This window comes from Bradysia coprophila, unplaced genomic scaffold, assembly GCF_014529535.1.
Source record: "Bradysia coprophila strain Holo2 unplaced genomic scaffold, BU_Bcop_v1 contig_248, whole genome shotgun sequence".
In the NCBI taxonomy this organism is placed as follows: Eukaryota; Metazoa; Arthropoda; class Insecta; order Diptera; family Sciaridae; genus Bradysia; species Bradysia coprophila.
Window position 1 is genome coordinate 908,695 of NW_023503509.1, and position 26,505 is coordinate 935,199.

At 38.7% G+C, this 26,505-nt stretch overlaps 3 protein-coding genes and 2 long non-coding RNA genes across 5 annotated transcripts; 2 read left to right on the forward strand and 3 right to left on the reverse strand.

Annotated features, from left to right (window-relative positions):
* Positions 1-185: 185 nt before the first annotated feature.
* Positions 186-19,932, reverse strand: LOC119078275. The gene is made up of 3 exons (XR_005087970.1): positions 19,423-19,932; positions 5,835-5,837; positions 186-216 (listed from the first exon to the last, which is right to left on the reverse strand). It is a non-coding gene; the product is annotated as an uncharacterized LOC119078275 (long non-coding RNA).
* Positions 7,752-9,416, reverse strand: LOC119078249. Its single transcript, XM_037185727.1, has 2 exons — positions 8,582-9,416; positions 7,752-8,519 (listed from the first exon to the last, which is right to left on the reverse strand). The coding sequence occupies exons 1-2, from the start codon at positions 9,365-9,367 to the stop codon at positions 7,815-7,817; spliced, it is 1,491 nt and encodes a 496-aa protein (XP_037041622.1). The 5' UTR covers positions 9,368-9,416; the 3' UTR covers positions 7,752-7,814.
* On the forward strand, positions 11,557-14,789 carry LOC119078235 (puromycin-sensitive aminopeptidase-like). The gene is made up of 7 exons (XM_037185693.1): positions 11,557-11,805; positions 11,918-12,204; positions 12,270-12,691; positions 12,752-12,874; positions 12,939-14,254; positions 14,319-14,441; positions 14,526-14,789. Exons 1-7 carry the CDS (start codon positions 11,689-11,691, stop codon positions 14,739-14,741), a joined length of 2,604 nt encoding a protein of 867 aa, XP_037041588.1. The 5' UTR covers positions 11,557-11,688; the 3' UTR covers positions 14,742-14,789.
* A 1,508-nt stretch (positions 19,933-21,440) lies between the features above and the next one.
* LOC119078273 lies at positions 21,441-21,720 on the reverse strand. The gene is made up of 2 exons (XR_005087968.1): positions 21,657-21,720; positions 21,441-21,607 (listed from the first exon to the last, which is right to left on the reverse strand). It is a non-coding gene; the product is annotated as an uncharacterized LOC119078273 (long non-coding RNA).
* Positions 21,721-22,035: 315 nt separating this feature from the next.
* On the forward strand, positions 22,036-24,381 carry LOC119078254. The gene is made up of 2 exons (XM_037185748.1): positions 22,036-22,169; positions 22,508-24,381. Exon 2 carries the CDS (start codon positions 22,509-22,511, stop codon positions 23,820-23,822), a length of 1,314 nt encoding a protein of 437 aa, XP_037041643.1. The 5' UTR covers positions 22,036-22,169; position 22,508; the 3' UTR covers positions 23,823-24,381.
* The last annotated feature ends 2,124 nt before the right edge of the window (positions 24,382-26,505 follow it).

A 26,505-nucleotide genomic window follows, 5' to 3' on the forward strand; every position in this document is an offset into this window, starting at 1 on the left:
GATGCACTTGCAACCACGGCAGAGTAAAATAAACCAGGCAGGAGCGGTTCATTTTCGAAACGTCAAATAAGGGACCTAATGCATTGTATGAAAATGAACTCAAATGAACACTGACATAAATTGAAAAATTTTGTTCGCAAAAAATATTGGACTACTAGATTATTCAGGTCCCTTGTCAAATCAGCGCTCCTGCCTGGTTAACTTTACTCTGTCGTGCTTGCAACCACTTTGAAGATTCTTTAGTCGATGATGCAAGTAGTCTGGCACGAGTTTTCAGGTCACCATTTTCAAACAATTCATTAAATTGATTTTTGATCTTCGGGATGTCCCAATTCTTTTGTTCCTTTTTAAGAGTATCGTTTTCTGGAACAAATTCTTGAGGAATTTCATTAATTAATTGTACAATCTGTTCATCAATTACTCGTAAATCAAATCTTTGAAGAATCACGTCACACAAATCTGATGAAGAAAAGACTGACGACAAGTAGGCCGGTATTGCTAAATCCACAACTTTTCTAATACCCGTACCTCCGAAAGACAATGGAAGCGACGCTTGATCCCAAGAAAGGCCTTCTACCCTATTATTAGTAATCGACTCCAAAGCTGACCTAAAAACTTCGTCAACAGACCTCAGCTTATCCGGAAGCAAGTAAGCTCTAGAAGCGCGCATCAAATAACTGAACCTACAACTGCTCAAAGATTTCCTAAAAACACACAAAGCAGGATGTACGTCCATCAACTTCAATCAAACACCGGCGAGCCTAACAACTCAAGGGTAGACTCATCCACCTTCTTAATACCCGGCAACAAAGCTGATATCTCAGCATACATACGAGCTTCTTCATCATCAGTCGCATTGATAAAGAAAACCTCGCACTTCTTAGCATTAAGCCGCAAACCTGACACCTCACAAAAAGACAAAACTTTCTGAATATCATCTAACACTACAGACAACTCATCACCTATAGTACCGTCATCCAAATACCAACCATTAAACCGAGACAAAAGAGCATGCGTCATCTTCATGATACCTATACAAAAACCTGGCGGACCTAACGGATCTCCCTGCTGAAATCCTCTCTGAGACAATAGAGGATCACCAACAAAGTACAGATTCGACACGAGCCTATACGCTTGTTGCAGCAAAGGAAACAGCTCAGGGCAAACATCCCGCACTTCACCTAACATAAACTTCCTAAACAGCATATTGAACGCATTCTCAAAATCAAGCTTAACAAGAGCCATCGGCCTATCATGATCAGCTTTACAAAACTTACGCACTGAATGAACTAAAGCCTCCGCTCCTCCCTGAATACCGTAACCAAACTGAATTGGTTTCAGCTTCTCAACCAAAGATTCCCTAACCTTAAAATTCGATATCTTTCCCGCCATACGCCTCCAAACAAGACCAACCGCTATTGGTCTTACATCTGCTTCTCCCTTATTGAGGGCAGTCAAAGAAGCACCAAAAAAATTTTTCGCAACATCTTTTTCTACCTTACCCGACCTAATCACATCCACCAAAGAAGAAACAGCTTTAAGCAGATGACTCAGGGTGCTTAGCCCGTAACTTCACTGCCGTCTCAATCGTCTGAGGAGCCACAGACTCGTTAGAGCATAAAACTCTAATCGCACCACTAATATCTCCCTCGCTAACTTTTCTAGTAGCCGCCTTAACAACAACACTATCTTTATCCACAGATTCCTTGATCCTAAAGGAATTCCCTTTAGTTTCCAAAACATTATTCAACGTATCATTAACATTGACACAATCTTTGAAAACCTTCAGATTAGACCTAATCACATTAACCCCATCAGTTCCCTTAGACTTACTACCCAGAACAATAAACGGAAACGCAATCAACCTCATCCAAGAATCAACGTCATTCTTCATCACTAAATCCTGAATCACCTTAGTTAGTTCCTGACATACAACAGTTCTAACAGACTTTTGTATCACACGCGTCAAAGGAACCGATAACCTACACTGATTAAGCAGCAATCCAAACTCTTGCAAAACCGTCGAAATATCAGGTTTCACAGAAGAGTCTGCACAACCACTTTCACTATCTACAGGGACAGAGCAAACCACATCCTCAACACTAACACGCTTATGCACCCTCATGTGAATGCTCAGACCACGACTATTTTTAGCCAAAAATCCACACACATCACATGATACTCTATCTACATCATCCTCTTCTAAGTATACCCCGGTACTATCTTTAGGCCTCTCTTTACACTTCCTACCAATACGTCGTCGGCCTGATTTACCATTCCCATCCTCAGTCAAACACAAACCAGACAACTCCTGACACTCGCAGTCTATGCAATACCAACTCTCCTTGTTATTTTTTTCTTCACGCATTAAAGTACATAATTGATGAAAATACTTGTTACATCCCTTGCATAATGTCCAATTTTTCGTGTCTATGTTTTGCGCATTCTTGTCATTTTCTTTAACTGGGCAGAAACAAACATGATCCGGATTGTCAGACATTCCACCAGACGCCTGTCCCATAATGTTGCTTTGTATTTGTAAATTCAAACAATTAAGGCTCAATTTCCATCAATAAATTCAATTTTTAGCCCCGTACGAAGTACTGGGGGCTTATAAGATTAATATGCCGTTTGTAACACGTCGAATTGGAAGCAGACAGTAAGGGCAAAGCTTTTGGTTATGTTCATAGATGACGAATCCGCAATAAAAAAAATGTCCGTCCGTCCGTCCGTCCGTCCGTCCGTCCGTCCGTGACCCCTCTAGCTTGAGCAAATCACAACCTTTTTTCAAAATTCTTTTTTTCCCCGATTGGTATCGACAAAAGTAAGGTCAAGTTCGAAAATGGGCATGGTAGGGTCGGCCCTTCCAGAGCTAGGGCCCTATAGGTGTTTTTCAGTCTTTCGACGATATCTACCGAAATACGGACGTAATAGCTGCTTGTGATATATCAAATGAAAGGTATTGACGAGTAGAACAAAGTTGCTGAACATTGTTTTTGTGTAGGATGCAACGCGAGCTTGTTGGGAGGGCTCAAAGGTCGTTACTCGGCCCTAAGTGTTTTTTCCACATAAATCGAGTAAATCTCATCCGATTTTGCCAGATTTAGTTTTTTATGGAAGGTAATTGAATACCGAAAAGAACGTGGCGAAAAAAGTTTCAAATTTGGGCCCTTGGACTAAGGCCGCTACTCGGCCCTAAGTGTTTTTTGCACATAAATCGAGTAAATCTCATCCGATTTTGCTAGATTTAGTTTTTTATGGAAGGTAATTGAATACCGAAAAGAACGTGGCGAAAATTTTTTCAAATTTGGGCCCTTGGACTAAGGCCGCTACTCGGCCCTAAGTGTTTTTTTGCACATAAATCGAGTAAATCTCATCCGATTTTGCTAGTTTTTGTTTCATTTGAGAGATAATTGAATGCCGAATAGAATGATGGCAAAAAAAGTTTCAAATTTGCGCCCTTGGACTAAGGCCGCTACTCGGCCCTAAGTGCTTTTTGCACATAAATCGAGTAAATCTCAACCGATTTTGCTAGTTTTTGTTTTATTTGAGAGGTAATTGAATACCCAATGGAAAGTTGGCAAAAAAATTTGGGTTTATAAAATAATGTCGTAAATTGTTGGTTTTATTTGAGAGGTACTTCGTACGGGCTTTCGTAATTGCGCTATGCGCAATTTTAAAAATGAACACTTTCAGTAAATTTGACCATGCCCAACTTGACTTGCATTTTGGTAACAGACGCATTAGAGGGTTGTAGACGTATTAGGGTTCCGGGCGTATTACGGCTACGGACGTATTATGGTTACGGACGAAATAGGATTACGGATCGTACAGGGCTAAGTCGCAGCAAACGCTCCGACTGTTCTGATGCCTTGTTTTATAATATTTTGATGGAGCAAGAATTTTTCGTGCCGTTCACTTGCAGAGCCTACTTACTTTCAGATTATTGATTTTCAGTTTCAGATCAAATCTGATCTGAAAAGTTTCAGGTCAATTTGAAAATAATTCAGATTGATCTGATCTGTTCCGAGCTTTACCAACTGTTGGCTTTTCTCAAGAGCTGGTCAAACTGCAGCCAACAAATCTATTTTTGGTTTAAAACTAACATATTCCCGGTCGTTTATGGTTTCATATTTTTCAAAAACAATTTTTGTAAAAAGCTATTAAAAATTCAATGGAAAACGCACAAATGTAGGCTTTTCAGCTGAGCATCATTTACTCTTGGCTGAAAAGCATACATTTGGGCGTTTTTTTTAAATACTGGATTTTAGTTTACTTTTGACGTTATCTTTCCAACAGAATCCTTTTTCAAAAATGTAATAGTGACCCCGAATGTGGTAGCTTTGAATGAAAATTAGTTTTGGCTATAGCAGCTATACCAGCCCTGAGAAAACTGAGCAGTTTATGAAAATTTCGTTAAGACGATTCTACACATGGCTAAATTGTTGTCTACATTTCGGGGCAAAATTATTATTATTTTGATGATAATTTTGGACTCGAATCCTTTTTCGAAAAAGTGCCACCGACGTTTGGAGTTAAAATGTGTTAGTTTTCTGCAAAAATGTAAATGTTTGTGGTTATGTAACTCCGAGACATGTCTAAATTTTCGTGAGTTTTCTCGGACTGAGGTTACATCATCACAAACATTAAAATTTTTACTGAAAGTTAACACATTTTAACACCAAAGATGGTCGTACTTTTTCCAAAAAGAATGCAGGTCCAAAATTATCATCAAAATAATAATAATTTTGCCCCGAAATGTAGGCAAAAATTTAGCTATCTGTAGATTCCTCTTAAACTGCTAGCGTTTGTCAGAGCCGGTCAAAAGACTCCAATCAAAATTTTTATTTAAAGCATTCGTGGTCGTTATTGCGGTCGTACATTTTTCGAAAAGGATTCTGATGAAAAGATGTCATCGAAAATTAAATACATGCAAATGTAGGCTACAATTTTAGCTAAGCATCTATGCCTGTTAATTACCTTTAGAAAATATGATGGTATCATTTTGGTAATGTCTTTGGGTACCACTTATTTTAATTTCATTTTGGTAAGTTGGTTTTCCCCGCGAAAATTTTCTTGAAATGTGTGATGCGAAGAAGCTGTGACACTCCTCAGGTCATAGGTTGTCACATTTCTGGAGGTAATGAGTGCTAATCTTTCAGTACCGCTGAATTGGAATTGCTTTTTCCTCCACTTATCGGAACCTGCCAATCTAATTGGAGATGTAACTTTGGATGCCTTTACTGCTGTATCAATATGTGTATTGGAAAGTTCAGGTCTGGGCAATCGATTTTTTTAACGTTCAGCTGTAGCAACGGACCATTAGAATACATGAGTGAGTACGTCGGCATGTAATACAAAACTATAAATTGGTACCCACCCAGACCCACAATCTTCACTTTGATGTAAAAACGAGCCGTCAGAACTGTCGGAGCGTTTGCTGCGACTGAGCCCCGTACGAACCCGTACATCTATTGCGCACGTGACCCTAGTTCGTCCGTCGCCCCACTCTTACCGTAAGTCTACTGCGCCCGTAAACGTCGGTAAAGTAAAATTCTTATGAAATTTGTACGTCTTAAAAATTGCGCATAGCGCAATTACGAAGCCCCGTACGATGTTCCTTTCAAACGTAACACAAATTTCAAATTGACCTAAAATTTCCTCAGCTCTATATTAACCTATATTTACCTATAAATAAACAATTTACTGATAAATATGCTAGTATATAGCTCAAAATAACTATCTATACCGTTATATAGCTCAATATAGCTAGATATATTTATATATAGATATCCATATTTGGGATCATTGAAACACCCCACATACGTAACCACTCACTTCCCACTGATCAGTGACTTTGTAAGTATCATTTTCACCGATTTATATTGATTTAACAAAAATCCAAAATGGCGGTCGACGGCCATTTTGTTAGGAAGTGGAAAATAGGTAGTACGACTGCTTTACATTCGTTAGTACCTTTCAAACAAAAAAAAAATCATGAAATTCGGTCAAAGTTTACTCGAGATATTAATAAACGAGCCGTCAGAACAGTCGGAGCGTTTGCTGCGAAAGAGCCCCGTACGAACCCGTACATCTATTGCGCACGTGACCCTAGTGCGTCTGTCACCCTAGTTGAAGTCAAATTATTATGAAATGTGTACATCTTACAAATTGCGCATAGCGCAATTACGAAGCCCCGTACGAGTATTGAGTATAAATACACATAGGGCCTAGTATCGGCCTCAGTCCGAGGATCCAAATTTAATTTTTTTTTTCAACTACATTCTATTCGGCCTTTGATTACCTTCCAAATGAAACAAAAAATACGGAAAACGGATGAAATTTGCTCGAGTTATATGTAAAATACACATAGGGCCCTAGTAGCGGCCTAAGTCCGAGGACCCAAATTTAATTTTTTTTCAACAACATTCTATTCGGCCTTTGATTACCTTCCAAATGAAACAAAAATTACGAAAAACGGATGAAATTTGCTCGAGTTATATGTAAAATACACATAGGGCCCTAGTAGCGGCCTTAGTCCAAGGACCCAAATTTAATTTTTTTTTCAACAACATTCTATTCGGCTTTTGATTACCTTCTAAATGACACAAAAATTACGAAAAACGAATGAAATTTACTTGAGTTCTATGTAAAATACACATAGGGCCCTAGTAGCTTTTCACTTCTAAGGCCCTAACTCACGGTCCACTCACCCGATTTAAAAAAAACTTTTTTTTCCTGGATTGGTATTGACAATGCCGTGTCATTTACATTTCCATCGTTTATTTTGCCATAAATATCACCAAAAGACCTTAAATCACGTAGGTGGCCCTAACTCACGAAGGGCCGACCCGAATATGCCCATCTTCGAACTTAGCCTCACTATTTTGACTATCTAAAAAATTTTTGAAATCGGATTTGATTTACTCAAGATATCGACGTGACAGACAGACGGACAAACGGACAGACGGACAGACGGCCCAAATTTTTATTGCGGATTCGTCATCTATGAACATAGGCAAACACTTTGCCCTTACCGTCTGCTTCGAATTCCATCAATTACACACGGCATCGTAATCCTATAAGCCCCTTCGTACTTCGTACGGGGCTAAAAAGTTTTTTAAAATCGGGTGCGTGGACCATGAGTTAGGGCCTTAGAAGTGAAATGCTACTAGGGCCCTATGTGTATTTTACATAGAACTCGAGTAAATTTCATTCGTTTTTCGTAATTTTTGTTTCATTTGGAAGGTAATCAAAGGCCGAATAGAATGTTGTTGAAAAAAAATTAAATTTGGGTCCTCGGACTATGTGTATTTATACTCAATAAATTAAAATTTTTGAAATTTTTGTTTCATTTGAAAGGAACGTCGTACGGGGCTTCGTAATTGCGCTATGCGCAATTTGTAAGATGTACACATTACATAATAATTTTACTTTAACTACATTAACCGGCGCAATAGGCTTACGGTCAAAGTAGGGAGACAGACGCACTAGGGTCACGTACGAAATAGATATACGGGTTTGTACGGGGCTCAGTCGCAGCAAACGCTCCGACTGTTCTGATGGCTCGTTTTATTCGATTTATTCGATAAAATCGTTCTATTGAGTTTCCAAAACCCTAAGAGTTTAGTTTCTTTTTCGATTGCTGAGTAGAAGAAATCACAGCGTTGGGTGCTTCAGCATCTTTCAAAAGATTCGGTAAGATTTCCTGTGTGTACTATTACAATATTATAAAAAACGATCGTTTGGTGTATTCAAAAGAGGGCTCGCTCCTCTATATTTATTCACTCTATGCTCCCATTGTGATGAGCGATTCACTTTGTTTTGTGTAACTCAATGTATCTGGCCATTTCATCCTCGATCCCTGCGACGAAATCGTCCAGAAATCCGGGCAATTTTCTTATTACTCGATCTGGCATCACCAAACCTAACGTTACTTCCTCACCATAAGTGTATGAGTCGATAGCGACCACTTCTTCGATAACAATTGGACTGAACACATACATTGCAGTGACTAAATCACCGCCAAAAATCGTGAAATAGTTCTGAGGGCCAACCATATTCGAAATGTATGTGGATTCAGTAAGTGATCCTGACAGTTCAAACAGTTGTGGAATGAGAGAAATGACTGCTCCCACGAGATTAGTGGCAATCTTCAAAAGACGCATTCCCAAACGAGTCGTGGCATGCCTTATACGTGTATCAATTAGCTGAAGTCTCTCTTGAAGAGGTTTGACATTCAATGGTAAGTCGAACCATAGCGTGTATACGTTAACGCAAAGTTCTAAACTCTTATACGGATAGTCTGCTTCAACCGTGCCTGCCAATATTGTGGATGGTTTTTCCAATTTCGATGAACTGATAGCTCGTTCAAATGCTGCTGATACAAATGCGAATAGTACTGATACTAGGCGGACCGGATTCTCTTTACTTAGTTTTCGTTGTATGGTCTTCAGTTCAGTCAAATTAAGTGTCACAGCGCGACAATGACTCCTTCCTCGCATTTCCGTCAGGTCGTTCTAGAAAAGGTGAAGGTTCATTTCGTTATGATTATTCAGGATCACAAATATTTTTGCCTTACCTCTCTCACATGTGCCTGACCAAGACACTGACCGTAAACGCTAGCAAACCATCCAGAACCAATACTACAGAGCAGAAGTGTTTCAATCACAGTTGTAATTTTGCTGCAGAAACTCGGTTCCTTTCTGTTCCACTCTAATGCATCTATCTTAATCGGAAACAGATCATCAGCAAAAGCGTATCGGATCGCTTGTGTGAAACTGGTTCCGTCAGTATAAGAATGATGAACGCTCCAAACGATAGCATATTCCTTCGATTCATCGCGGTCCAAAATATGCATTTCCCACTGAGGCTTGTGATTTGCATAAATTGTGTCTGTCAACACCTCGCATCTCTCATGAATCTCGACATCCAAACTCCTGTTCACCTTATCAATCACCAAATGGTCTTCTGCTCGAAAGTTGTGATTGACATTCCAACAGAAGGTCCCAAGCTTTTTAACGATGCGGTAGCCAAGTTTCTCAAACGGTCGGTACGGTGTGTCAACACGACCACCTGACACTAACGTTGTTTCATAGTTTACGAATCGGTAAAGTTTATCCACAATTTTATCAACATTTGGAGTTCCCGTGCATTTCAAAACGTACAGAACATTCGACCCTTTTGTGTCTTCAGCCATGATTGTCTCAGATCCCGGTTCCATCATTCGGTACTCATTTTTGTCCAATAGAAAGTTTACTATAAATCGCGATGCAACGACGATCAGATATGCCCCAATGGAAATCAGATGGGCTACAAAGCCAAGGAATAAATAATAAAATTTGTCGAATAAGCCGTGCAAATTCATGATGACTTCGATGATTTTGAATTCCAGCGGTGAAGTATATTCGTTAGTGATGCGCAAACTGAAATCGAAAAGAAAGTACTCAAACAGTGACGTCATTCGGCTGATGTTATTTACACGCGCGTGCGAATAGTTATTTCACAGTGGATGTGACTATTCGCACTCGCGTGCGAATAGCCAAAACAACGAGTACTGTCTATTCGTGATCGAAAAGGACATTTTAGTTTGTCGATTCAATGTCAATAAAGCTATTGTTGTTTGAGTTTGACCACAACATTTACTTAATGGATAGGTTGGATACTAGAGATGTGCGGACCGCTCGAAAATGTCGGGCTGTTTGAGTTTTTATCCGGCCCGACCGGACTCGGGCCGGACGCGCTTTGAAAATGGAAATATTCTGTTCGTGAAATAACTATCATATGCATGCATATACCATCATCGACTATCAAACACGAACTTGACTACAAAAACGACGACGATTTCATCCAACCTCAATTTTTTTTGTCGAAAATTGTGACGGATTTAACAAATTTTGCAAATTAAAGCCGCTTCGCGCTCATTTAGGTGGCTCATTTGACATAAAAAAATTGTTCAGGTTGTTATGTCCTGTGGATGAAATCTGCCACTTCATGTTTCCTTGGAACAGACATATAACACAATACTGACAATACTCCTTCTTGTTCTTATTAGAATATACAGTTTGATATGATATTTGTCATAATTTGTATTATTTTTTCTATACCATTGCGAACATTGTAAATTTGTGAAAAGAAAAATGCAACGTACCCGCAGAATTTTTCTTTTCACAAAGAATCATATTATATAATCTTAGTGACATATTTCTGGCCAAAACATTCTTTAAATCGATTTTTTACCATGAAGCCATGATGGCTAATTTTTGCCCAAATGGAGAAAAATGTAGATCTGGTTCTGTTCTACATTTAAAGAATGTCTTGGCCAGAAATATGTCACTAAGCTTTATGATTCTTTGCAACTTCTTTGAAATTTTTCGTACGTTTCGTTAACATTCAGTTGAACTCATTTGAACTTGTAGAATGTAATCAAAACATATCCGACTAACGTCTAATGCTACTTGAAAGTGCGACGATGGTATATTTGATATACGTCTGCTTTTTCAAGGACTTTTTCAAACAATTGAAAATTTTCGGGCTTTTTCGGACGGCCCGGAAAAAGCCCAGTCCGATCCGGCCGGGCTCGGATCGGGTTGGGCCACAAATTGGTCGGGCCAGTTTGGATCGGGCTTTCAAAGTGAATTTCGGGCCGGGCTTCGGGCAGAACGGGTTTCAAAAAAACCTCGGCCCGCACATCTCTAGTTGGATACTACAGTCGATCTCAAGGGCCCTCTCAATAGAACAAACTGACAAATTAAAATGAAAAATCATATATTTAAATGTGTGTGTGACAGCTTCGTGTACAGACAGTAAGAGGAACTCTTAATGTCAAAAGTAAAGGTACTCAAAATGTCAAAAGAATACTAAGGTTGACGTTTTCGTTTTATTGGTGTGTGTGATATAATTTTTCAATGAATTTCGAGTCATAATTCCTCTAGGTAGTCTACCTCTATGGTCGATCTTACCACTTGGTTTCCAATGTCATCATCAAATTGCAATCCCACGTAACATTGCGGAACGACGAGAAACATTTTAGCCTTTGAAAGCTCAAGTTGTTGTTGAACCTTCCCTCGATCCCATCCCTGTACGGTTAAGTTACTAAGAGTTCTTGCGAGTGATTCTTCCCTTGCAATCCCAGTTAGTCAGAACTGTATGGATGCAATCTACTTCAGGTCAATTCGAGAAAAAAAGTTTCTCAAAACTTCTCTTACATCGGAACTAAATAGTGCCTTCAACCATGTCTTCTGTCTTGTGAAGGGATACTACGGAACAACTGATGATGTGCAGTTCTCTACTGCCCTATACCAAAGTATCCTGAGTCCAAAACAGTCTTGTGGGGCAACGAACTCGTGTAATTACAAGAAATTTTGAGTCGGTCTTCGGGACGAAAACATTATATTCACGCCCGTTGAGCTCACCAATCACACTGTCGCGGTTCATTTGAAATCGAAACACGAGCGTGTATATGGCTCAGTATTATGGCATGACTGATATTCTTCTTTTTCTGATAAAATCATATGGAGACGTCAACAATTTTGACAGTATACGTTTTGAATAAAGTGTTTGAAAACAATCATTTTCTTTCCGGTTACCCCTAATAAACCGATTTCGGACATTCAAGAGTATCATTTTTGATCAAATTAAAATCGATTTGTCGTCAATCAAATTGATTAAAAAGGTGAAATCGAAGAAATGAAACCCGAATTCAAACGGCTGCCGACAAATGTCGTACCAAAACACTATAATTTGGAACTGACACCGTGTTTGACTTCATTCACATTCGATGGAAAGATATCGGTTCAGTTTAAGGTTGGTTACAATCCCAAATAGAATCAGTATCAAATGCAAATCAGATCAAATATCAAGAGTGATTCAGAGCTCTCTCTCGCTCATAAATAACGTCGTTCAACAATAATTCTAGATCCGAGAAGAAACGGACACCATTGTTTTAAATGCCGTTGATTTGGCGATCAAAGATGCGTCAGCACGATTAGATGGAACGGATGAATCACTTGAATCGTCCGGCATCGCATTCTGTTCGGAACAAGAAACGGTTACCCTGAAATTTCCTAAAAGCCTATCCACTGGTTCAGAAGGGGTTCTCGATATTTTGTTTAACGGCTGTTTGAATGACAAAATGAAGGGTTTCTATCGGAGTAAATATCACGCACAAAGCGGTGAAGAACGTTACGCTGGTGTCACGCAATTGTAAGTCATTCAATTCAAACGACATTTCAAAATATTCATTTGTGTCGGTTGTTGTTTTATTGCAGTGCGGCTACAGATGCACGACGATGTTTCCCATGCTGGGATGAACCAGCGATCAAGGCAACATTTGACATAACACTTGTCGTTCCCAACGATCGAGTTGCACTGTCAAATATGCCAGCGGTAGCTGAACGAAGCGTTGGCGATTCGTTACGTGAAATTCGATTTGATACAACACCAGTCATGTCGACGTATCTGGTGGTGGTTGTTGTTGGCGAATATGATTATGTCGAGACGAAATCAAACGACGGCGTTTTGGTTCGTGTGTACACACCGGTTGGAAAGAAAGGACAAGGTCTGTTTGCCCTTGAAGTGGCCACGAAAGCATTGCCATACTACAAGGAATACTTTAACATTGCGTATCCGCTGCCGAAACTGGATCTTATCGCAATTGGTGACTTTGCTTTTGGCGCTATGGAAAATTGGGGTGAGTCTCTATCTGTTGCTGCGGCAGTCCATGTATTAAAGTGTGACAAACTCTTCGTAGGACTGATTACTTATCGAGAAACCACCGTTCTGGTTGATCCCGAGAACACTTCGTCGATTCGGAAGCAAATGATTGCATTGACTGTTGGTCATGAGATCGCCCATCAATGGTTCGGGAATTTGGGTATGAGTCGCCGTTTTATTCACCTTTCGTCATCGCCTTAATAAAACAAAAATTCTGCCCTTAGTGACAATGGAATGGTGGACGCATTTATGGTTGAACGAGGGATACGCCTCGTTTGTTGAATTCCTGTGTGTCAACGAACTGTTCCCGGAATACGATATATGGACGCAATTTGTGGCTGACGTATATACACGAGCCCTTGCATTGGACTGTTTAAAGAACTCCCATCCTATTGAAGTTCCCGTTGCGCATCCATCCGAAGTAAATGAAATTTTCGACGTCATCAGCTATTCGAAAGGTGCCAGTGTGATTCGAATGTTGCATGAATACATTGGTGACGATGATTTTCGCAAAGGAATGAACATCTACCTGACACGTCATCAATATCGCAACACGTGCACTGAAGATTTGTGGGAGGCATTGAGCGCGGCGAGTAACAAACCGGTTGCTAATGTTATGTCAACGTGGACCAAACAAATGGGCTATCCGGTAATCACAGTATCGGCCAGGCAAGATGGTGCTAAGCGACGAATTTTAACATTAAATCAAAGTAAATTCACAGCCGATGGTGTTGAACCAGCCGAAGACTACTTTTGGATGGTACCAATTACTGTTTCAACATCGAAGGCACCACGGGAAATTGCTGTCGCGAAAATGTTCGATATCAAGACCGTGGACATCGAGGTCGATGATGTGGGCGACAATGATTGGGTGAAAATCAATCCGGGAACAGTTGGATTTTATCGGACACATTACACACCGGAAATGCTCAATTTACTAATGCCAGCCATAAGGAATCAGTCGTTGCCACCGTTAGATCGTTTAGATTTGGTCGACGATTCATTTGCACTGGTGCAGGCTGGTCGTGCATCTACACGTGAAGTGCTTGAACTGATCGACGCTTACCAAACGGAGACTAACTACACGGTTTGGTCGTCGATCACGAATTCAATGATTAAATTACAGACACTGCTGTCGCACACAACCGTTGACGAACGGTTCGACAAATATGTGATTGCACTGTACGAACCAATTGCCAACCGATTGGGTTGGGACTGCAAAACCGGCGAAAATCATTTAGATACACTGTTGCGGAGCCTGGTTTTAAATCGGCTCGTTTCGTGTGGATGCCGTGCGACCATCGACGAAGCAAGAAGGCGCTTCAAACTACACGCAAGCGGTGAACAACTTTTAGCCGCTGATCTTCGTTCAACTTGCTATATGGCTGTCATGCGGAACGGTGATACGGCAATTTATGAAGAAATGTTACGTTTGTATCGGCTGCACGATTTACAGGAAGAGAAGGATCGGATTTCGCGAGCTCTCGGCTCGTTCCGTAATGTCGAGATTCTGAAGCGTGTGATTGACTTTGCTGTTTCGGTAAGCGAAATTTTCCATCAAAACCGTCTGTCAGAATTGAATTTCCGTTTTCATGCGATTACAGACGGAAGTGCATGCACAAGACACAGTTTTCGTTATAGGATCCGTGGCAATGAATCCGAAGGGACGTGAAATGTGCTGGGATTATTTCAAGGAGAATTCAGTGAATTTGGCGGCACAATTTAGGGTATGTTTTGCTATTACGTAAGCCATAATAACCAATCACTCTCTCACACTCTCTCTCTCTTATCCTGCACTATCGCCATTTTAGGGTGGTGTTTTGTTGGCACGTCTGGTGAAATTTTTGACCGAAAACTTTACATCCGAAGAAAAGGCACACGAAGTGGAACAGTTCTTTAAAGAGAACAGTTTCGCCGGCACCGAAAGAACCGTATCACAATCGGTTGAAACGATTCGTTTGAATGCAATGTGGTTACAGCGCGATCTTCAAAGCATAACTGAATTTTTGGACATCGCATCCAACTAAACGATCGATAATGGAGAAAAAAATTAAATAAAATTTGACTGAACAATTTACGTGCATCAATGTTTCACAAGAGAAATTATGTTTACTTCGCGAGCCCGAAACAAACTAAAGAAAACTTCCATTATTGGGTGGAACGCATCAACGATTTTCTTTGTCGGAGACTTTTTTGACGAAAGTATTCAAAACAACAGGAAAAATAAACAATTTCCATTTTTCGTTTGGTTAATATTCAACGAATCCGAATGGGATATAGAATTCGATTTTCTTGTAAATAGTACTCGTAGGATGGACCGATTTTCTCCGGAAAATGCAAAATTATATGGTTTTTCAGGCAGCACAGAGTTGAGAAACAGGGTGAATACATAGCCTGTGATGTATCATGAGATTGTAAGTTGGATGGACTCTTCAACATTGAGCTCGCGTATCTGTAAGGAAATGCTACGTAAGAAGCCACGACAACTACATAGGATACGGAACAGCTCCTCGTCATGCCTCAAGACAACATCTTCAAACAGCTTATGGACCCAGACGTCGCTATTTGTTGCAAATATAGTGAACTTAGTATAAAGCGCTCAAGACGGTTTCTTTTGTGAAACAGCCCACCGAAATCGGACATGTCTTCCTGTGGATTTTTTTTGTGTGCCTCGATAGGTGTTAGTCAGTAGAAGACAGGTGGAAATTTCTCCTAGGTCATGAAAGGTATAAGGTCGTGTGGGGTGTCATTAGAAAGGTTATTGCATGTACTTTCGGGGTAAATAGGTTCTTGTTGGGTCTAGAATTCATCTACACTGAGTTATGGAGAACTCCTAACGGCTTCTGTGCACCTGAAAAGCACCTAAAAATCAATAATTCCCCCTTATTGCTACTGGTCTTAGCTTTCCAATGACACTAGACATGCATGGGGAGAGTATCGATGAATGTGGTTTTGGAATGTAAATTTGATGCTGTTTCGCTACTTGTTTTAGATAAAACTACTTCAAAAAAGTGTGAGAGAATTCGGAGGAGGTGTTTTACATTTCCCAGTTTTAACAAACAGTCTATACGGTCTGCATTCTATAAACAGTATAATTTATATTTATGTACGTAAATTAGCTACATGCGATCTGTTTTAAATTTTTTATAAATCATTTAGCTTTGTCATAAAATACACAACTTTTGTCGTCAAACTTTATGTCTGAACTTTCAGAGCTAGTTGAAACCACTAAACTCACCGTATATTTTTGTTAATAGATCAGCTCACGAGTACTACGTATCTATATGTATAGTAGGTTCCGACAAATTCACAGTATAGGCAATAAAGCGTCACTTTTTTTTGCTCAACCTCAAACTGAAGATTTTGCAGCTCAACTGAAATAGAACATCATTGTTCATTAAAAATTGATAAAAACAAGGCATCAGAACAGTCGGAGCGTTTGCTGCGACTTAGCCCCGTACGACCCGTAATCCTATTTCGTCTGTAAACATAATACGTCCGTAGCCGTAATACGCTCGGAACCCTAATAAGTCTACAACCCTCTAATGCGTCTGTTACCAAAATGCTAGTCAAGTTGGGCATGGTCAAATTTACTGAAACTGTTCATTTTTAAAATTGCGCAATTACGAAAGCCCGTACGAAGTACTCTCAAATAAAACCAACAATTTACGATATTATTTCAGAAACCCAAAATTTTTTGCCAACTTTCCATTGGGTATGAAACAAAAACTAGCAAAATCGGTTGAGATTTACTCGATTTATGTGCAAAAAACACTTAGGGACGAGTAGCGGACTCAGTTCAAGGACCTAATTCTAGAAATTTTTCCACAACACGCTATTTAGTGTGCAAGTACATCTCAGATTTTACAAAAATTGGCGAAAACGGATTAATTTCACTTCATTTTTACCGATTTATATTGTTTTTAATAAAATCCAATATGGCCGTCGGCAGCCACTTTGTTAGGAAACCGGAAATATTAGTAACGCTTTGCATTCGTCAATACGTTCAAACAAAAAAAAAGTTCATGAAATTCGGTCAAAATATACTGAAGATATTGGCAAAAAACACCTCGTTCACTGTACGGCCGAGTAGCCGGATATGAGCTCACTCCAAGGGACTCACGCTCCGGTCAACCAAATTTAAATCCTGATTGGTACGTCCAATACCTATCTAATAAAGCAAAAGTAGTCGAAATCCGTTCAAATTTGGCCGACCTACAAGCAAAAACTGCTTCCCGCCCTGTACCTGCAATGAAAGTGAATAGATAGGTATGGCCAAACGTTCAAATTTGTTCTAGCCGGAGCACATACGGATTTGCATGGCGCCACCTCAAACGAACTCATTTCTGGTGCAAATTTCCACTAGAAATGAGTTCGTTTGAGGTGGCGCCATGCAAATCCGTATGTGCTCCGACTTGTATGGACTGGCCATACCTACTTAAATTTGATTTTCGTACTTAAACGCACTCATTTTCATATTATTTTGACATAAAATGTGAGTGCGTTTAAGTCGAATTCGCCGATCGACCATACCTGTTCTAGACTTTCATTGTCATTAACAACTTCAGTGTTTAAATTTCCGGAGATATCTTCGAAAAACCCTTATGACAATACCAAACGGGAAAAAAAAAGAATTTTCAAAAAAGGTTGTGATCTACTCAAGTTATAGGGGTCACAGACGGACGGACAGACAGACAGATGCTTTGCCCTTACCGTCAGCTTCCAATTCAACATGTTATACAAACGGCATATTAATCTTATAAGCCCTCAGTACTTCGTACGGGGCTAAAAAGTTGCAAGATTCGATATAGAAACAAGTGTAACGAAAAATTCGTCATTTTCATTAGAAAAAAGTAGCGATACATTTGAATTAAAACCATTTATTACTAACAAATTGCTGACTGCTGGTTTTTCATTAGATCTAGAAGGAGACAATTTTTGTTAAATTTGGAGCATCGTTGCGCCTTGCATCATTGAGCGGTTAAAATGATACGGAGATTGAATATCATTATTTGTTCAAGTGCATCTTAGTTAAACACATTCATTACGGATTGATATTTGTGTGAAAGTTGACGTCACGAAAGTGTTTTTAGCCCCGTAATTTTATCCGTTTGTAATATGTGGAATTCGAAGCAGACAGTAAGGGCAAAGCATTTGTCTTTTTTCCTGATAGGTAATGACAATTTTTAGACCCCAGATGATGGGCATATTTGAGTCGGTCCTTCCTGAGCTAGGGCCGGCTAAGTGTTTCAATCGAATCGCAAATGAATTCTACGGTTCAAGCTCGTAAATGAGCTCATCTGGCCGAGAATATCCGGATTGGATGTATGACATGTCTGTATGTGAGGGCAGGCAGTTGAATGCTTGGAAACACTCTAGATTACGTAATTTTGGTTTCAATCGAATCGCAACTGAATTCTGCGGCCTAACTTCGTAAATGAGCTAGGCCGAGTAGATCCGGATTGGTAAATGACATGTCTGTCTTTGAGGGCAGGCCTGATTGTTTTTGGTTACGAAAAAAATCAAAGTTTCACACAAATTAACGAAACTTTGATGAATTTTGCGCCAGCTTAAAAATATTTATGTTAGCATGCAATCCACGAAACTTTATAACTTTTGCAAAAAAATCACCCTGTAATCGAGGGGTGACGCACCATTTAATCCATTAAATCCATTTAGCCACAAAAAAAATAGTTTTAGCGAAATATTTAGACTATAAACCTAAAAAAATTGGTAAACTAATTTGGAAAATTAGATTTGCATCATCCCCAGGGCGTTTAAGTACTCGTGAGATATAGAAAATAGTATTTTACATTGGGTGCTGCGGAGGTAGTTCATTACATGAGGGATCAATTTGTGATACGAGCGGAGCTCACAAGTGTGTGTTTAAGCGCCTCGGTTTGAAAACTGTTATTTTGACAAGGGTAGAGCCGAAGGCGAGGTATGCATCTACCCAACTCAAAATAACAGTTTTAAACCGAGGCGCTTAAAACACACGCGTGAGTTCGCGAATTGATTCCGAATGTAATGAACTACCAAGCAGCGCCCAATGTATATAGTTTTAATGCATGCCCCTCCGGAAAATAACATTACATGGCAAATACTTTTCCTTCTCACAAAAAAAGTGAAAAAACAATCTGTTTTTGCATTGAAATGTTACATACACGAATCTAGCTCACTGGCGAAATTGGCTCACACAAACACACTTCTCTAAAAATATTGATCCCAAAAATCAGTTGTCACAACGTGCTTAAACAATATTGTAACAATAGGTTTGTTCCAAGGCCATATGAATTGTCAAATTTCATCCATATAACCATAACCTCAACAATACCTCTGTGTAAATCGCGTAGGCGACGTTGGTCGATTTGTATGAAATATCACGTAAGCGACGTTGCTGTGGATGAAATTGTCGTTGTTCGGGTTGTCAAAGTTCGTGTTTACAGTTACTTGGAACAAACCTATAACACAATTGATTTAGTGACATCATAGTGTTTTGCGAAGATGTTACATGCAAATTTTGTGTTTTGTGTTGCTTTTGTTAATTCTGTTGATATTAAAATAAATTTTGCAGTGAAGTGAAGGAGACCTAATCACGTAAGGAATGTAGTGTTCTAGAAAATAAGTCAAAAACTCGCAATTTGAATTGTTTGGCCATTAGTGTTCGTTGACGACATTGAAACAAATTCTAAAACAAATATGGCCGACATATTCAATAAGGGATGTGACCCACCCCTAACTAAAGGTGTTATTATAAAGCTCATGAAAAGTAGTTGCTTTCGCACTAATTTATTTTACCGGAAACGGATACACATTTAAAGCAAAACGTTTCCGCTAAAACGTAATTTTTAAGATTACCGCCGTCATTTTATTTCTACTGGGTCATCTCTTCTGCAACTCACGTCCCACCAAACGACAATATTGTTGTTTGTTTACATGATTGGTCATAAATTTTTTTTCATAATTTTGGTTGCTTCGACGAACATTTTAAGTCAACCGATAAGTGAACTGTTAAAAACAACACAAGAAGCACATTTCCTCACAAAATCTGAATTAAATCACACCGAAATCACCGAAATTATGACATTTTCACAAAAAACACTACATTTTTGTGTTGGCGATTTGACGTTTGAAAAACTATAATCATGTTCCGATGAACGACTTTTACGATGATTTTCTTTGTTAAACCATATTTGACTAAGTTCAAGGTGGATGTGATTTGGGTGTGAAATTGAGTGGGAAGTGCTATTTTCATAGATTTTCTTTTTGTAAAATCTTTTAAATGAGACAATATTTTGAGGATGTACGAGTTTCTTATTTTTCTTCGATAAGTCCCTCCCTTATTCTGCGTTTCTAAAAATTGATTTTTTATTGAAAGTGCTTGCTTGTTGTGCATTAAATTCAAGCCACAATTGCTGAAACTTTTTTTAGCATCAACACGAAAGCAACAACAACCGCTTTTATTTCAGTGTTTGAGAATTACAATGATGTATGTAAGATGTATGTAATGAACTATGACCTCTCTAAGGAGGTAATAAACTATCCCGATCGGACCCAAAATGTGTCCATAGGAAATAAACGATTTTCGAGGGGCATACATACATGTAATGTTTATTTTCTGGAGGGGACATGCATCAAAATTTATTTAATCCATTTATTCCACTTTTCGCCAAAAACTCATAAAAGTGGAATTTTACGCTTTTTAACTTTGTAGAGATAATGAGACACGAAGAACGAAATTTCGGAAATATAGCACGCATACAAGTGCATACAAGTGTTTCAATTATTTTCAAATATTTGTTTGACATTATTTCGCGCGCTTTCTCAAAACGTAAGTTACGTTACACATACATCCATATGTGATCTTTCCGCATAAAGTTGCGTTAACATTACTTATCTACCCTATATTATATCGATGGTTGTAGTACGTGTCGATCAAAATAATGCCTTTTTAAGACTTCTAAAGCATTTGGTAAAATGTACTTTTTTCCTATTAAATCCATTAAATCCTATTTTTATTCCATTTAATCCATTAAATGCAGAAGTGCGTCACCCATTGTCTATAATGTTAAAAATTCTGTTCCGCACCCAAAAAAAGTTCTACGTTTCAATCGCCCAAAAACATGATAAGACCAATGGTTTACTTATCCGTACACTATGTACGTTTAAAACGTACAGTAAATGTCAGACTGGCAATGACGTTTAAATGTTTATTTAAGAATAAATGCAACTTAATTGATGATTTGTTGATACAATCATATCACATCATCCAGGCCCGGACTGGCCATACTGGGCGATCGGGCGAAGCCCGATGCGCCTTTCACTTCCAGCGGCCCTGGGATTTGATCGCCTTTCGCCGAAACGTAAAATGATAATTGTTTCACCAATCTATTTCAAAAAAATTTGCCTGCGGTGCTTCCTACTTTTGTTACCTTTTATTCATAGTTCAGATTCTATCTAGACTGTGATTCCATTTAAGTTACTATATTAGAAAATCTATGTCATTCGCTTCGCTCTTTTTGTTCCTACAAAGTCAAAGTCAAAGAAATTTATTATAATCAAAATAATTCAGTAAGCTTAACATAGCAATGCGAGTCAATTATCGAGATTCAACATTTCGGTTTTACAGCGAACTAATTTCATTAAATCAACGTTCCGCTACATCATCAAACAATTCGAAGGAAAAGATCAACAAAAACCTTCACATGATCAATTGTAACTTTGTTCCTACAATTTTCTTTCACTAGAAGCGTGATTGAATTGAACGCGACTTGAAAAAGAACTCGCTACTCTCGCATTGTAGCACAATAACTTGATTTCACACCAAATGTTTCAGTTACCATAAGTGAAAATCATTATTTCAGATTGTTTTTCAGAAATTGGTCCAAGATTTCTGTGTGTCCGGGGGCTCGTATATTAATAATAGTTGAAATAAAATTTACTGAGGATTTTTGTGTAAGAACTAAAGTCCTCAAACCGAATCTTTTTCTACTTTGTCGATTTTTTCGAAATTTCATTCATCCGAAAAATTTTGAGATATTCTACAGTTTCGGGAAGCTGTTTGACCGTCAATTTAGCCTTTATTCTTTAGCCCTTGATACCAGCACTACTCAGGAACACTCATTTTTCCAACGTCAAAACGCCTCCCAATTTCAAACATAGCATGTGTTGCGTGTTTTTATTCACACCCTTTACGAAAGAAATGCGAAGCAGAGCTGTGATTCTACACCTCCATCCTATTTCAATGCTTATTGCACTCACGGCTGAGCAAAGAGATTCTGACAGTTTGTGCTACGCGTACTCAATCTCATAAAGGACAAAGATTAAGTTGACATAAAATTCATGAGCCATCTGTCACGTCTGATGTAAACGCTCATTTTTTCCGGCAGTTTGCATGGGCTCACGAACCGTTGCGTACTATCATACATAACATAACATAATTAATTTAAACTAAGGTAAGCGACGCTCAAATTTATCGTTCTAATCTTCTGATTATCATCATTAAATTCGTCGTGAAAACTGTGCAAATTGCATTTAGATATTACAATGGAATGTTGTACAAATGTCAAGTATTTAGGGAAAGCGTAAGAACGCTCTGATCTATGTTAAGGCTATGTTTATAGATAAAGTTTCAGTGTAACCTTGTATTGTGGTGAATGTGAGGTTGATAAATTTTATTTTCAATTTTGAACGCATCTATGGTGTCAATAATCTTCGTAACTTCCAATTGATGTTTGATCTGAACTCTCCCGTTGCTCTGTAACTAAAAATCGAATTTTTTGTTACCTTCCAGAATGACGATGTATCTTCAGATTGAGAAAGACTTCAAAGAAATTTTTGTCAACATCTTGTCACGCTGCGAACAAATTTTGTTTGCTGATGGAAAAGATCCTTTCGAGTTCCTAGATCCTATCTTATCCGATACGCAGTGTCACATCCATGCACTGTTTATCATCAGCAAATTGACTCAGCTGGGCAACAATAGTCAGACTTGTGATTTTAAAAATCTAAAAACATTGCCAAGCACCGAACGGACTCTATTATCTTATGTCGTCCTACTCAGCATATTAAAATATGAAGAGATTGATGAAGTCGGTTTCGTGAGAGTCAATCGGCTGATCGACTATTTTGGTATTCTGACTGGTCGAACGAATGCAGAAAAATTATTTATCGCCGGATTGAAAGAAACCTTTAATTCACATTCCACGCAAAACTTAAAAGATTTGACAAGTGGAAAGTTGAAACAAGTGTTAGAGGAGTGCGATGCAAGTTTGCGGATTAAAAAATTTCGACTTCAACTTCAACCGTGCTACGCTAGTCTTTACACAGTGTTAAAGTACATGGGAGACAATAACTTGCCAATTATTATACCATTGGTACGATTCAAAACGGGACAACTTGATGACAAACTGAGCATAGAAAGCAAAACCCTTTTATACTTTGAGTTTCAAAAAAGTAAAAACTCATTTGTCTACAAGAACGAGAAGAATTTGACTGAAGAAGATAGGACCAGGCCAACGATTGTCATCACCTGTTACAGCGTCATTACCAATAACTATCCGGAATATTTCGAGGAGTTCATGGACGGTTCACAATTGCCTTCAGACAAGTTTTTAACGGAAGACGTCGATGTTAGAGAACTATTACTAGTGACTGCGGCTGGCCATGCACAGTTAGCCGGAAACAACAATGAAAATCGTACGGACGATTACGTAAAGGAACTCTACAAAAAAAATTCGAATCTATCCATGGTCCCCAGTTGCACAGCATTTGCAGGAAACTTTGATTTGATTGAGGATAACATTTACGGCTGCTATGAGCGTCATTACAACATGGCGCAGAAGTACGGTATTGTCGATGCACGCTATTCGTACAGGTTGAAATGTGCCGATGAGCAAGGTATGATCGAAAGCTTTGCATTCGTGATTCGGAGGAACGAGAATACCCTCTTCAACGTGGATCATGTAGCTGTGTCAACATTTAATCGGGAATTCAAACGTATGAATACGTATGTGGTTGGTGCAGCGGTTCCTTTAAAAGAACCGGAAAATTTCTGTAAGGCAAAGGCTCAAGAGTATGTAACATCGAAATTGTCGGAAATTGCGTAAAACTAATTGATAAGAAAATATTTTTTATGTTTAAAACTAAGGATAGGTACGGGCACAACGTCTCCAATTTTTGTTCTTTTGTATCGGCAAAGGCTCGTTGGGCCTTTGATATCGGTTAATTAGAATCGTATGCACGAACGAGAAAATAATTCAAAACTGACAAGATCTAAAATTGCTTGAAGATTAATTATTAAATTATTAATTGTAAAGTGTCGCATGTAAAAAAAACAAAATTCCGGTATCGAACTCATTTAATCAGAATTTTATGTATAGACCGTTATAGACGTAAGCTTTTCATATTATTTGATGCCTTTCGCAATTCTTTTTAAATGTATTCGTGTAAGCCTCTGTGGCATAATGTATTCTACCTCTATGGTAAGCAATGAAAGTGCTGAAAATTTTACGAAAATTGATCATGTAAACAAAAAACAATAATCTCGCCCTTGTATGCTCAATATCGGTGTAATGCGAGTTACAGGAAAAAGGCCTAACATAAACTGGGAATAAAATTTTGACGGAAATTTGTAAATAGTTAACAATTCAATAAATGTCATTCCTTGCTGCTTTTTCAACTGTTTCCATTGTAACTTGTAATGTATAACTTCAGTGCAAAGCGGATGAGCGAAATTTTGGTTTATTTTTAGCCCCGTACGAAGTACAAAGGGGCTTATAGGATTACGATGCCGTGTGTAATTGATGGAATTCGAAGCAGACGGTAAGGGCAAAGTGTTTGCCTATGTTCATAGATGACGAATACGCAATAAAAATTTTGTCTGTCCGTCTGTCCGTCACGTCGATATCTTAAGTAAATCAAATCCGATTTCAAAAAAAAAAAAATCCCTGAAAGATAGTCGAAATAGAGAGGCTAAGTTCGAAGGTGGGCATATTCGGGTCGGCCCTTCGTGAGTTAGGGCCACCTAAGTGATTTAAGGTCTTTTAGTGATATTTATGGCAAAACAAACGATGGAAATGTAAATGACATGCCAAATGATAGGTATTGTCAATACCAATCCAGGAAAAAAGTTTTTTTAAATCGGGTGAGTGGACCGTGAGTTAGGGCCTTAGAAGTGAAATGCTACTAGGGCCCTATGTGTATTTTACATAGAACTCGAGTAAATTTCATTCGTTTTTCGTAATTTTTGTTTGATTTGGAAGGTAATCGAAGGCCGAATAGAATGTTGTTGAAAAAAAATTAAATTTGCGTCCTTGACCTAAGGCCGCTTCTAGGGCCCTATGTGTATTTTACATATAACTCGAGTAAATTTCATCCTTCTTTCGTAATTTTTGTTTCATTTGGAAAGTAATCAAAGGCCGAATAGAATGTTGTTGAAAAAAAATAAATTTGGGTCCTCGGACTAAGGCCGCTACTAGGGCCCTATGTGTATTTTACATATAACTCGAGCAAATTTCATCCGTTTTTCGTAATTTTTGTTTCATTTGGAAGGTAATCAAAGGCCGAATAGAATGTTGTTGAAAAAAAAAATGAATTTGGGTCCTCGGACTAAGGCCGCTACTAGGGCCCTATGTGTATTTTACATATAACTCGAGCAAATTTCATCCGTTTTTCGTAATTTTTGTTTCATTTGGAAAGTAATCAAAGGCCGAATAGAATGTTGTTGAAAAAAAATTAAATTTGGGTTCTCGGACTAAGGCCGGTACTAGGGCCCTATGTGTATTTTACATACAACTCGAGTAAATTTCATCCGTTTGTCATAATTTTTGTTTAATTTAGAAGGTAATCGAAGGCCGAATAGAATGTAGTTGAAAAAAAAATTAAATTTGGGTCCTCGGACTAAGGCCGGTACTAGGGCCCTATGTGTATTTATACTCAATAAATTAAAATTTTAGGGCGATTTGAAATGTTTGTTTCATTTGAAAGGAACGTCGTACGGGGCTTCGTAATTGCTCCATGCGCAATTTCTAAGATGTACACATTCCATAATAATTTTACTTTAACTACATTAACCGGCGCAATAGGCTTTTGGTCAAAGTAGGGTCACAGACGCACTAGGGTCACGTACGCAATAGATATATGGGTTTGTACGGGGCTCAGTCGCAGCAAACGCTCCGACTGTTCTGATGGCTCGTTATGGGTGGTTCCAGGTGTGGTCCAATCGGAAAGTGATCTATGGATGGTGCCCTTTTTTGATAACGAACAAATCGACAATAACTTTGTCGGTATAACTTTGTATGAAATTGAACCTTTACGCGGAGTTTCACGCATTCCATTTACTAGCATATGTATGGAAACACTTTCAATGATTTCGTTTTCAGCCCTTCCCCAATATATAGAAATCGGTCTGTAATTTGAGTAATTCATGTCAACGCACTGCAAACATGAGTGGTACTCTAAATCAAATTGCATAAATGCATACTCTCAGCGGAGCACACGGAGCACCCAAGTTTCGTATGAGCATGAATATAAGATCTGCGATGTTTCATCCATTATGTTGTTGGAACTGTGTTTGTCAGTATTGAGTTTCGCCGGCTTGTGTTGTTGAAGACACCAAAAGTGAGTCACAGTGTTTTAGCTCTACTCTCACCACAGCTTCATCATATAGTGGATTATTAAAGCTCGGTACAGATGTGGGTTCAGATGTGGACCGGAATAATCATCGAGTACCAAAAGAGGTTAAATTAGGTTTGTCTATACATTATCACCATGCGGCGTCGAGGAATCTCG